Raw genomic sequence first — 14410 nt, 5'->3', positions numbered from 1 at the left:
GATCATGAAAAAAACTGTAGTAACTCAGTGAGTGTATGCTCAAAATAATTGCAGCAAATTATTAGCTTTGTCTTCTGAAACAGGATTGGAAGATGTTATTCACTCTATGTTGCTGTTCTGATTCTCAGATTGTAGTAGGTTTGTATTCTCCATTACTATACATCACTTATTTGAGATTATTTCTGATCCTTTAAGTGGAAGGACAGCAGATTAATCCCTCTTTAACACTCATATCACAGGAATTCATGCATTGGATCACAGTTCTCTTCAACTAATAACTTGCTTCCTAAGAGATGACTGTGGTTCATTTAGGAGGTTGTTGTGTTAGTTGTGGTCAATTAAAAGCAGTCCCACTTTTGGGGAAATGAGTGCACAAATGTTTACCTGTTTGAAAGAATTTTTGAAAAGGAAGGGAATGTTCAGTAAATATGTGTCAGTTCATACGTATTAGGTTGGCACATCTGCGTGATGGAGCACTGAATCAGCCAAAGCGTGAATGAAGATCTGTTTTGTCTTGACAGGTACAGTTTTAAGAAAATGTACTAGAAGTTTTCAAATCCTAGTTATAAATTTCATTAGACAGGAACTAAAAGTATCTTCTGAAAATGAAGTGAAGGTGTAAATGGAAGGCTGGAAAGCAACACCTTCCTTGTGTTTTTCCAGGTTGAGTCATTTCTTCCAGTGTTACATTACACTTCAGCAGTGTTATATGACTTAGTTACCTTAAATTCCTCAAACCCTCCTCTTGTTTCTGAGGAAGTTTCTTAGATCCTTCTTTGATGCTTCTGATCATATTTACTTGTTCTTCGGGAAAGCAAAGATCAGACCATCTCTGAAAAGAATTGCACTCTCCAAGAAGACCAGATTACATCTTTCCTCTTTTTTCTTCTCTCTTTTGACGAAATACATAGGCTGTGGTACTTCTGTGTGGCTTGTAGGCACAATATTTGTTATTTGTTATATTTGTTATAATTCAAGTATAGATGCTTTTTTTTTTTTTTTTTTTTTAACAAGTTCTAGCTAGAATAGCATGTCACATTCAAGTGTATAAGAGCATACTCTACTACTGAGGTGGGAACAAACAGCAAAGAAGGGCTACATGCTTCTTTATCTGGTTCTTCACGTTGCATTTGTTGCTGTTTTTTTTGCCTTGAAATACAGAAGCACTTATGAATGGTAATAATAATATAGTCATGTTAAAAAGCATAGTTATTTTTGTATTTCTCTTTCATATTCTGCTTTTGTAAAATGCATGTCGTTTGAGTCCGGACAGATTATAATTTAATTTGGTCTGTTCGTACTGTATTTGCCTTAAAAGTTTTGGAGGAAAAAAGGCTTGAAGGTTACCATGTCATGTTTACTTTTAAGAAAGAAAAGATTGAGTGAAAAGCAATGTAGAATATGTTCTCAGGTGACTTTAATGCTTATAAGTTTGTCAACTTTGTTGCCCTGGAGTAGCATAGTTTCCACATTATAGACTTAAAACATTCAAAAATTATTCAATCTTTTGAATGAACAAAAGATTCTAACAGTTCAGAGATCAGAAAAAACAAACCAACAAACCAATTCACGAACTACTAGCAGTAAGATAGAATGAGAGTAATTAGTTCAAAAGGTGGAACTATACCTACATAAATTTACCTAGATTTTTAAAAAAGTAAGTTCATGATGTGAGCAGCAGTTTTCCTCCACTAGCAGGAGACAGTTTATCCAGTTAGCTTTAGCAAAACATGTATGGCTACTGGCACCGAAGGCATTTTCTGTTGTGTGCTGCTGTGAAGAACATAGATCAAAAAAGAATATCCTGTTTCTAAGAAGGAATATATTCTGTTAGAGAGGCCCGTGAAGTAATAAGATCTGTGATCTATATTTTGTCCCCATGTCCATTTGGACCAAGAATATTTCTGTAGTAAATGGACTCTTTTGTGACAGAAGGAAGCTGGTGCTGGTAATGAGAGGTCACAAAAGATAAGGAAATTTCTTTTAATATGTTGTCAATACCACTAGTTGACTGGCATACAAACCAACGTAATGGAGAAATTATATACAGATACTTCTGTGCTATTGCTAGATGCCAAAAAAATAAGATGTGGAACTAGACTACTACACATCAGATTGAAATTCTGACATCATAACTTTGAGACCTGGAGGAACAAAGGTGATCTCTGGAGTAAACTGTTGCCCAGACACTAGCTTTGCACCAGTGGGAGAGTATGAGTACATGGTTAGAGAGTGGTACAGTATAAAAAGGATGTAGTACTTTGTAACTATTACAGGAAAATGGCAGCACTGTGTAATGTTTTTGGATAGAATTCTTATAATCTGATGATAAATAAGATGTACTAAGAAGATGTCACAAAGGCTACTCATGTTCAGCTCATTGTGCTTGAGGACCCCACTTTTTCTGCTAAGCTGCTTTAGAGCCAGTTGGTCTTCTTGGCTGCTCTGATGCATAGAGTTGTTCTGGCAGGACTTTGGCTTTTGTGAACTCATGAGTGTCATCAGCCTGTTTTCTCTGCCTATTACCATCTTCCTGAGCAGCAGACCAGTCCTCCATTGTATCAGTTGCTGCCTTCAGTTATGTACTGTCTGTGTACTTGCAAAGTGGCACTCTTACCTGTATTTCAGTTGTTAATAAAAATATTTAGAAGCTCTGGTGTGGATTCATGAGAGTGTTGTCTTTGATCACTGGCTGTCGGTTAGACTTCACAGCAAGGATCATCACCCTTTGAGCCTGGCAGTTTTCCAGCCACTTCATGTACTTTGCACCACCCGATCTCAGCTGTTTGGCAGTAAGGAGATGGGAGACTGTCTCAAAGGCCTGGCCAATCTGGAGCACATTGCCTGCTGCCATCTTATTCTCATGGGCAGTGAGAAAAATACTGAATTAAAAGCCCAAGTAGAATATGTACTTCACTTAAAACATGAAATAAAAAAAAAAAAAAAAAAAAAAAAAACAGTCTTAAGAAGCATATGTGACCTTTAAGATAAAAAGCCAGCATTTAAAGCGTAAGCTTACTTTGGTGAGAACAAGAAGGCCAATAAACTGTGGCTGTTCAAATGCAGTGGAAAGATGAGAGGGCTGAAGAAGCTCATTGAAGAGTAATTTTTAAAGGATGCTTAAGCTGTGCTAGTATAATTTTCCTTAAATGATGTGAAAAATAAGCCAATTAGGAAGCTTGTAGGTTTGCTTAATGGTACCTGTAAAAGGATACACTGATATTATAAGGCCATTAAAGAGCAGCTCAGTGAATCTTTGCAGCCTTCCCTGCTGAAGATGTCTACCATTGCTGTGTTCCTCACAGCAGATTGATGTGTTAGATTTTTTTGAAGTAAGTCTACAGCAATAATGTAGCCAAGCAGGTAAAACAGTTGCTAATATTTTGATGTTAATATCTTCACACCTAAGCTCAGGTATGAAATTACTGAACTGTAACCTGGTTGTAAACAGCTACTGTGATAGTGGACTGGCAGGTTGCCACTGTTAACTCCCATCTGCAAAAAGGGCTCCAGAGGGAGCTCCAGACCAGTAAGCCTGGCTGCTTCCATACATCGGAATATTGTCTTTACAAAAAAAAAAAGGGAGGAGGGGAAGAAGGAGAGGGAGAGCAATCAATGAACACGGAAACAGGTAAACTCAGGTTTTTTTGGATGTACTCAATGTGGCTTCTGTAAAGGAAAATTCTGCTTCATTAACCTGCTGGAATTGCAGACTAGTTTTAGTAACTGTGTGGGTAAAATCTAACCTGTATTTTCAAAATGCCTTTGACAGAGCTTTTTCAAGGCTCCACATGAAAGGTTATAAATAAATCCCATTTCTGTGGGATTGGACGAAAGATCCTTTTAGCAACAAGGACTAAATTACAGGAGTGGAAACAAGGGAGGTGTTTAGATGCCACTTTGAGGGTGGAAAAACAGGGCTGCAGAAACAGGCTTGTGCACTTTCTTGAACAGATAAGAGGCTTTTGCCTCTTCTGTAGATAAAGGTTTGGTACAGAATGGATCCAGCACTGGTATGATTTGCTTGGGCATTTCTCAAATTTAATCAAGACTTCAGTTGACTTGGATCCTGTATGACACATTGTAATTTCTTGTCAAGGGTAGATGAAGTATTTCCAGTCTAGATAGATCCTAACTTCAGTTGAAGTATATTTCACAGACAAATGAGTTTATTTGCAAGTGACACAAGAAACCTACTCCTTCACTTATTACTTATTATTTTTTTGCTTCCATGCCTTCCATCACTTCGAAAGTTTTTGTGCTTATTAATTCTTTATAGAGATCTTGTACTTACCACTTGACTAGCATGTAGAAGGGATGCATTGATATGTCTTTTTATATGTGTATAAATGTGTTCATTCAAATGTGTTTTTGAAGATGAAAGCTAATGTGCTTGGAAGGTAGAATTACAGGCAGTGAGGATTCTAAGATAACCTTAATTCACTCTCTTGCATTCGTATAATTTTGAATATAGTATTTAAACATACAGTTAGCAAATGCTTTTTTTTTCAAGGGAGCAGCTTGCCATTCAGTACAGGAAATGAGCATGATATGAGGAACAGATAGTTTAGTGGTAAAGGCCATTGTAGTATGTGTAATAGAAGTTAATTATGACTGAGACATGGAGAATGAAAGAAGAGCAAAACCCATGAAGCTAGGTGGTCCTGAAAGTAGCTGGAGTTGTGTGCAAAGCAAGTTACCTTAGTTTTTCATATGTTTCTTGTTTTCTTTGTACTCCATGTGAGACTATGCGATATGAATTGCAATATTTAGATCTACAGCTGAGAGAAGTGCTAAACATACAGAGTGCTTCAAAAAACTATGCATAGCCCTTTCCTTAGCAGATATTTTGTCCTGATTTTCTGTTGTCTCATCTCAGAGGATTTTGTAAAGAAAATAAATCTCTTGTGAAGCGTTTAGGTACTGCTATTGTTAGTACATCAGAATAGGCTGCTAGGGGATTGGCAGTCCAGTCTTCAGGGCAAAACTGGAATAATGTTATATACTGAATGAGGTTATTTTTTAAATCTGCATATTAAATGACTGCTCTCTATTGCATGTGGTTTTGTATCCTGACCTAAAATAGACAGAATCTTATTGTTGAAATAGCCTATAACTATAAAACTAGAGATTCTGTCAGAAAACACATGTATAAATGAGCCAATAGGAAGTAATATCATTAATTTAGCATTTCTCAGTTTTAGTTTGAAACTTTAGCATTGTAACTTTAGCATTATTGTCGTTTCATTACCTAAAAAGGACTAGCTGAAACTTGGTGTATGTTACCACCAAAATTTTATCTGAATTTGGTAAATTTATTTCTGTAAATTTTAATCAGCTCTTGTACCAATGACTCTTTATATTTGGAATCCGCTCTTAATAAATTATTAAACTAATTTCTGAGGACTGTCAACTTATTCCTGACAATATATTGATATGATTAATTTTGATTAATAGCAAACGTTTGTGGTTGATTTATGGTTCTTACTCTTCTTTTTTTTTTTTTTTTTAATTTACTCATTTGAAGACTGAATCTTGAAGAGGAATTAGATCAGATGAAAGTACACCAGTCTGTGGGTAAGTTTACAATACAGTAGTTCAACTATGTTTAAAACAGGAGAGAAGGTATTGTGTTTTAAGTGTGTACACACGCTAAGAGAAATACTAGTTTTAAAGTTATTTTATCTCCATATGGTAATTTATTCTTGAATATATATTCTGTAAGCACAAGGCCACACATTTTTTTCAAAGCATGTTTCTCCTCAAGTTCTCTGCATGTCTGTGAAATCAGTGACAATTTTTATTGTCAAAAAAGTTGAAATTTTTATGTGTAAAATCTACGTAAGAAATTTATATTTTTTGTTTAAAATATGTTTATATTTGTGTGTGTATAATATCTAAAACATGTTTATGCCTTTATGAAGCTCTCTCCAGAATCTGAAATGCTTTTGAAGTTCTGAAATATAGTGATACAGAAATTTCATGCTCATTCAGACTTCTTTTTATAATAGCTATCTCTCAAAGCTTCTGGATTCCAAAGGAAATAAAAATGTTGGATCTCTTGTAGGAGTACATCATGGATACCTTTTTTATATCTTCGCAGTCTGTACAATAGTTAATGGTTCTGTAAAGATAGGTAATATATTATTATTTCCTTTATCACTCTGATTCTATAAGTCATTCGCTGCTCTTGAACAGCCCGAGAGAAGTAATCCACAGTGCATAGTTACAGTCCATCTGGTTGCCAAATCTGTGGGGAAGTCCTTGTGTGTAATATTCTGCAAAAGCAGTAGAAGTATTCTGCTAAAGAACCATGTTTTGTTTTAGTCTGTTTCATTTTCTATGGTAATGTTGACCACTTGAGTGAAAAACTAAATATTTTTTTTTCCTTTAGTTTGCTTTATGATTTACAAAAAATTAATGGAAATCTCCATCTGCTGAAGTTGGAACATCATTTTCTCCTTTTGTGTTACTTCTTATGTTTTACTGTCACAGTCACATACAAAGCTGAAGAAAACTAGCAAAGGTTTAAAATACCAACTTTTAAAAGCTTTGTTTTTGCCAGTGTAGTCATTCGTTGCATAGAGAGAAGGGGAAAGGCAATCAGCAGTGAAAAAAAAGTCAACAGCCTGCTGAACAATTACCATGTGTTTTCAATAAAACAGTCAGATCCCTGACACTGCCAGCTCTTTACATGTTTGATACTGTAACAGCTAGTCTTTTTTTTTCCTCCATTTTTCATTAATATTTAAATGAAAATGTATCCTTTTTATAAATGGACTAGCGGGTACTCAGTTCTGGTTTGGTTACTGGTACGTTGTTGTTTTACTAGAACTGAGAAAATCTGTTCAGTTCCTAGTGAATTACTTTACAAAAATTTTAGATAGGTCTTCCAGCATTTGTTGTGATAGATATTTAGATGAACAGGGTTGTTTTTTTTGGTGGTTTTTTTTTTTTTTTTTCCAAGTTAGAAAATCAAGTCCGACAATATGCATTAGGCAATGCTTAAGGCTGAACTGATTCAAGCCATTTTAAAGCTGTTGAGGTATAAAAAAGTACTATTCAGTCTGTAAAAAAATAGTTTTCTTATTTGTCCACTTGCAAATGCTAGGATGTTTCAGTGTTGTGGACACTTTCATGAATTGGCTGATATTTTCTGGAAGAATGTAGTAAAAAGACTGAGGATTGATGGCTATCTATGGATGTAATTGAAAGCTTTTGAGCTATTCCTGCCCATGAGTTACAAAGATATATGCACTCTTTGCCCTAAAATAGTATTTAAATCCCTTCCCAAATAAACCTTTGATCTGTTTTCTGGCATTTACTGAGAGACAAAATTTGATATGATCTGAATAGTTTTTAACTTCCTGTGCAAGTACATTTTCACTTCTAAAATGAAACCTAGAAGGCCAACTGTGTTCTGGTCTGTGTTAAAAATGGGTGTCCAGCAGGGGAAGGGTGGTGATTGTCCCCTTCTTCTCGGCTCTTGTGAGGCCCCATCTGGAGTACTGCATCCAGGCCTGGGGCCCTCAGCACAAGAAGGACGTAAAGCTCTTGGAGTGGGCCAAAGGAGAGCCACTAAGATGATCAGAGGGCTGGCTCACCTCTCCTATGAGGAGAGGTCGAGGGAACTGGGATTGTTCAGCTTGGAGAAGAGAAGGCTCCGGGAAGACCACATTGTGGCCTTCCAGTACTTGAAAGGAGCATATAAACAGAAGGGGGAATGGCAGTTTATGAGGGTGGATAGATGAGGGTGGATAGGACAAGGGGAAATGGTTTTAAAGTGAGAGGAGGTTTAGGTTAGATATTAGGAGGAAGTTTTTCACTCAGAGGGTGGTGAAGCACTGCAACAAGTTGCCCAAGGAGTTTGTGGATTCCCCATTCCTGGAGGATTCAAGGCCAGGCTGGATGTGGCTCTGGGCAGCCTAGTTTAGTTGTTGGCAACCCTGCACATAGCAGATGGGATGAAACTAGGTGATCATTGTCAGCTCTTTACATGTTTGGGTCCTTTTCTACCCAGCCCATTCTATGATTCTATGGTAAACATGGCAATAAATTACTCAGCTTATGAAATATGTTGGAATTCATTTTCTCCGTAGTAGACACCTGTGTCCATCAGGCATTTTAACATCCATGGATAGATTCTGGAAAAAGAATGGAGCTTCTCTAGACCAAAAAATTAGGCACTGTTGTCTTAGTTAAATAGATATTGGTTGTGTATGTCAGAAAGAAGTGCTAGGTATCCTTATTCCTATTCTGTACCTCTCTACTCTCATAATGTATCTTATTACATTCCTCCACGAGGAAAATATGATGTCCAGTGACATTCATCAATGCTTGCTGAAGGTTTATGGAGACCAAACAGTGGATGTGAACACAGTGGTGTCTTTCAGCAGAGGTGGCAGCCATGTTCTGGACAGCCGTGCAGACAGTCATACCAAAAAATGAAGAACATCTCAATCAGCTCATTTATGTACATTACAACAAGTGAACCGCGTCTGGAGCTGAATATTGGCTTCATTGTGTTGGAAACAATGGTGGGAATGTTGGAATATCGTCAAGTTTGCACCAGGTGGATCCCAGGTTTGCTCATACAGAAATGAAAAGTACACATTATGCTAGTTTGCCAGGAGCTACTGAATCAGTATGAGTCAGAAGGTGACAGTTTCCTAGATCACATCATCAGCAACAACGAGATGTGGTGTCACCGCTACAAGCTGGAGTCAAAACAACTGTCTGTGGAGTGGTGACAAGTGAATTCTTCATGGTAGAAAAATTTTGAAACACAGCCCTTAGTGGGTAAAGTGATGTGCACTGTCTTTAGGGATGGGAAAGGGATGGTTTTTCTGGATTTCCTGGAACCCGGACAAAACATCATCTCTGATCCAACATCCTGACAGTGACTAAGCTGGAGGCTTAAAGTTACAGAGTCAGGCCAAAGAAGATCTTTTTTGTTGCAGTATAATGCCATGCCCCATAGCAGTTTGAAGACTGTGGAGCACATTTTCCTAGATACAGCAGCTTCATAGCAGCTGTGAAAGAATACATCACCTCCACTGGTGTAGATTTTTATGAGCATGTCATGCAGGCTCTTGTTCATTGCTGGTGAATATACATAACTAATAGTGGTGCTTTGTAGCTATGAATTTGCTTTATCAGATAGTGTTATTCTGCTATTGTAATTTCCATGGAAATATAATGGTGGCATTACTTTTGAAACAACTTACATGGCACTAATTGTTGTTATTTTTTTAAAACGGATATTTTTTTTCTCTGTAAAAAGGATTTACACAAATATTAGAAGGGAGCAGTAGTATCATAGTTCAGATACCATTTGTCAGCGGTGTCGAACTACCTGATAATCAGATTTTGTGGCTATTAATTAGAAGCTAAGTGTTATGTTCCAAAGCTGGCAGTTAACTGTGTTTTCTCAGTGGGATATGTTTACTTACATAAGGCCATCGTAATTTACTGACTGAAGACTGTGGGTTTTATGACTTACGAGTCTTCCTTGAGGAATAACTTGGAATTTTTTACATAGGAGAATGGTGGGTAGATCCCATGTCTTGCTGAATAGATTGATATGATGAATCTGTCTGCTGTCTTAGACAGACACACAGTTATATGCAATACTGTTTCACTGCCTCCCTAACCAATTCCTGTGAACAAATATGTAGGAGAGGAGAGAGAGAAGAAAGCTGTGTAGGCCATTTATTTTCTCCTTGATAGAAAGGGTTATGCTACAGTGACATTTGCCTTTTCTTTAATGTATTTTGCTTTCAGCTTCCATGGTAAAACTGAACATGTGCAGATTTTTCTGTCTGTTTTGCAGTAGTCATCTTTATTCTCATGCATATCATACATTTATTTATAGATAGTTTTGTATATTGTATTTTAATATATCCACATAATAAACATAACACCTTGTGTTCTTTGATCAGTTTCTTTGACTATGGGAAATAATTTTTCTTTTCAGTGAATTACAGTAAATGCTGATATAAAAGCTACAACAGACATTCAAATGAGTGAATATTTAGAAAAAGATGAAAAGCATGTTCATATTATCTTTGTGTGTTACTTAGAGAATGTTGTAAATGTATGCAGTACCACTGTGCTGGGGGACTGTAGTCTGAAATAACATGGGAACTAACATATTAATATCAAGGTAAAGGTACATATTCCCCAGATGCGTAGTTTTACCTTTTTCAGCTTTTATTATCTTTAGAATAGTGCTCCATTTATTTCATGAATACAGAAGTATTAATTGGCCATGACATGTTCCAAAGACAAAAGAAAGGTCTAATTCACTCTAACAAACTTGTTAGTCACTGTTTATATCAAGAGGATTGTGAATCTACAGAGAGTAACACTGTTTTCTTCTACACTTGCTTTGTTTATAAATCAAAAGTTTTTAAGTGACCTGCAGTGTCTGCTTGTAGTTTGAAATGATGCTTCTAAAGCAGACTTTCACTGTATGGCACAGATATTTATCCCATAAGATTAATTCTTAAAAATAATTTGGGGAAAAAAAAGAAATGTTAATATTGTGTTCTTTTTATAGTATTGAATTTTTGTTGTTGTTGTTGTTCTTGAACATCTTTAATACTCTAAGAAAAAACTCCTTCTGAGGTGTATAATTGCTTTTTTTCTGTAAGTAGTGAGAAATTTGTGAATGGTAAGATTTTAAGCAAAATCTAAATACAGTATATTTTACTTCTGATTTATTGTATATATTAGTACCAGTAAACTTTTTCTTACCATCCTGTTGAATAATAAATTCTTAAATTATTCTTTTAGTGGGATTTTTAGTACCTAAAGTACATGGCTTTATCTGAGAGCGATGCGTAAATTTCATTCTCATTACTTCTATCAATTTCTAATTGTTATGAATTCACAGCATTACAGTCCAATGATTTGTGTGATTTATCTGGTGAAGTACATGATCTTTCACTTATCAAAAAAGGAGTTTAAAGTTTTCATCCATCCTAATTCTGTTACTGTTTGCTTTGTTCACCAATCACTCTGATCCTCCTAGCAGGGGACAAGACCTAGAGAACAAAACTCGCAGTGACTGTGTAGATAAAAAGGCAATGAATTCTGCTTTTAAGGCATAGAGGGAATAGTCTATAAAAGAATAAAAATGGGAATGAAAGTACAGCGTCTTTAACCTGCAGATCTATTGTACCTTTGAAAAGGTTGTACTCTTAAAAAAAAAAAAACATACTGTGATGCTGCAAAGATTCATAATTATGTGACAGAGCACTTTGAAAAGAGGTCACTCTTTAGAAACTGACCAAAAGGCTAGTCAAGAAAATAGACCATGTTATAAATAATTGCAGAAGAATGGATTTTCTTAAAATGTCTAGGTATTGTTTTAGCGTTATGCTAGGTGTCACAGTGTATTATTTATTCTCTGATAGAGATGTATTTATTTATACATATTTTTATATATATTTATTTTCTGGTAGAGCTACTTTTTAAGCTTAGTGAAGATGATGGAGTCAAGAACAGTATTCCAAAGAAGAATGTGGAAGCCAGTTCAGATCAGAGGTTACAGAAGGTAAGACAGCAATCCCACCAAACAGATCTAGATTTTAACTTAAGAATCATATATATAAGCTAGCACCCGTGCATTCAGGCCTCAATTTTCATTTTATAGTTGAAAAATATGGATTTCCAAAATTGTGTCAAAAATGAATTCTACTGAATTAACTGTGTCTATATCATGAGAGATAAGCATAGTAAATTAAAACAATTGTTAGAGCTAAAATGTTAAATAATAAAACTAATAAATGATCTAAATTTTGCACGTGTTCAGCATCTACCCATTCTAAGTTCAAACGTCCTGAGTTCTGCTGGTTATTTAACTTTATACGATACTGGATGCTCATCTCCACAAATCTCTTGCTACAGAATAAAACTGATGAATAATAGTGATCAATTCTTTTCTTGTTTTATATAAAATTTAGAACAACATTGCATCTGCAAATATTTTTAAATATTTGGGTTTATCAGTTTTCCCAAAATAAATCTAATGTTTGGCATAGCAAATATGTGTATTTAATCTTTACTGCTCAACATTCTATGTGTTCCACTTCATACACTAACAAGATGTTCTTAACTAGTTGCTGTTTGTATTGACATTTATAATATACACAAGTAGTTTAGTATGTTAACAGGTGTTCACTTAAGAGGGCTCACTTGTATTTTACCATATGTCTTGTTTGCTGCGAAGAAAAGACATCCTTCAAACAGTATTATTCCATCAGTTTCTCAGTTTGCGAAACAATATTTGTTTTATTACTTATAAATCTTTAAAAGGATGCTTAAATCAAATAAGCACAAATCTATAATTTCAAATGTCAGTTTGGGTATGTCTATTTATTTTTTATTTGTGAATTAACTTGTAGGAAGTATGGTAATTTACAGCAGATGATGTGATTGCATATACTTGTAACACTTGCCATATGGTCAGGCAATGAAGGCTGTCATCTCGTTATTACTGAATGACAAACATCATGTTAAAATAATAACACACAGAATAGGAAGTGCTCACATTCATTTATCTTAAGGTAGAGTGAGTAATTGAAATAATTTGAATGCTACCATCTGAAATGTCACACAGTTTATGCTTGGTTATCATCTATATCTCAAAACTATAATTTTATTTGCCAGGTACTACATAATTTTTATCTCTATGGATATACAGAATTACGGTGGTACCTTAGGGATAAGTATAGAAGCTATTCATTGTTTGTTTTCTTGCACTTGTCATACATGACTTTGAGAGTTAGTGAGTGCTATAGGTTGCTTTAAAGAACTAAGAATAATAATAGAAGAATCTCAGTTTAGGAATATAGTTGAAGAAAGGTACTAGTATTGCTTACCATTGGAGACCAAAAGAAAATCTATGAAATTTGTCATAAATCTTGATTCCTTCGAAGTATTTGGAAGAAAATATATTTCTCATTTCACCCGATACAGTAACCATGATACAGTCTATTCATTGTGGAAATGCTACAAATTTCTATCAAAGAGCACAGCATATTACGTGTGCATATTGGAACGTCTGCTATCAAAGTCATAAATACATTCAGTATCAAATTCATAGATACATACATAGTTTAGGTAGCAGCTTTTGCCCTCTCTACATTGGTACTTCTCATTTATCTGAATCATATCCATATCTATAATATGTACTCATGCATAACCACTTCATAAACAATTTTTTTAGGTTTTAATTAAACACATTGGCGAAGAAGTCTTTGTAAATATATACAGCATTTCTTGAGAAATAATATGCTTTTGATATTTGCAAACTGCTGGCCAGTCCTGTCACTTCGTTGCACTGTGAGATGTCAGAATGTGCTTTGAAATCACACAATGAAGTGATAGGATTGGCCAGTAATTTACAAGATTAACTGAATTAGCCATGTGCTGCTTGAAAAATAGTCCTTTTCTCTCAATTCCTTAAAAATGTACTGCACCTGATATTTCCCCCAGTGGAAGAATGTGGATGGAGCTTATGCAAAAACAGCTAAGTATATTTCTTCAAAATGACTAAGTGGTTATTGAGCACAGATCTCTCTCTGATGGCCTCTGCAAGCTTTTGAGGAAATCCTTTCAGTAAATGTTTATTTTAGGATCTGCTAAGATTAAAGTCTCTTCTTATTTCTAGAAATTGTGAGAAACTTAGTTTGAGTGAAAAATAGTCCTGAAGAACTTTAACAATCACCTTGTTGTTCATGGCTTTGAATTTGTGCAGTCTTCAAAGAGCTTCAGAAAGAAAACATACACATCCCTTTAGGTAGAACGTGCTTCTGCAAACTGTAATTGAGAAGACCGTAAACATGCTGCATTAGAATGGGGTTGGTTTTTCCTTCCTATGAATAGAAAATGTATTTCAGCCTTCGTATTCTTTAAGTGCTGAGCTTCTGACTTCTATTGCTATGTTTTATATATATATTTTTTAAATCAAACTAATATTTATTTTCTGTATTTATATCACAGGAAAGAACATGTTGATTAAGGTAGCTTGTGCAAAGTTGCCTGTATTTCAAGATAGTTTTCCTTCTTAAAATGTTTATTTAAATTCAATTAGTATGTATAACCAAATCAGTAACAAGCTTAAGATGCATCTGGAAAGTTCATTAGCATATTTAAACTTCTGTGTCACTTTGCCTGGAATTTTAACTTCTTTTACCATCTGCCCTTTGTTCAACAGCTGTATTATTGCAGCTAAAATGTATTCATATACACTACGTTAGAATCATTTTTGAATTAAGTACTTTAGATTGCTTTTGTCCTTGCGCTTAGTATAATATTATTGTCATATAGTAAATACGTTTTAGAATGGGATTTTCTCTACTGGATAGGTTAACATATTATGAATGCATAAATTATTTTTGCT

At 35.1% G+C, this 14410-nt stretch overlaps 1 protein-coding gene across 6 annotated transcripts in view; it reads left to right on the top strand.

Annotated features, from left to right (window-relative positions):
• CNTLN (centlein) overlaps nucleotides 1-14410 on the top strand; it is a 185966-nt gene that overhangs the window by 104256 nt on the left and 67300 nt on the right. For all 6 annotated transcript variants that reach the window (XM_090130664.1, XM_090130661.1, XM_090130662.1 and 3 more), the window contains 2 exons: nucleotides 5528-5577; nucleotides 11469-11560. In XM_090130664.1, the coding sequence (XP_089986790.1) occupies nucleotides 5528-5577; nucleotides 11469-11560 (142 nt within the window). The remainder of the gene's footprint in view (nucleotides 1-5527; nucleotides 5578-11468; nucleotides 11561-14410) is intronic.

This window comes from Phasianus colchicus, chromosome Z (assembly GCF_987193195.1).
Source record: "Phasianus colchicus chromosome Z, bPhaCol1.hap1.1, whole genome shotgun sequence".
Lineage (NCBI taxonomy): Eukaryota > Metazoa > Chordata > Aves > Galliformes > Phasianidae > Phasianus > Phasianus colchicus.
This window is presented reverse-complemented; position numbering and strand designations above follow the sequence as displayed.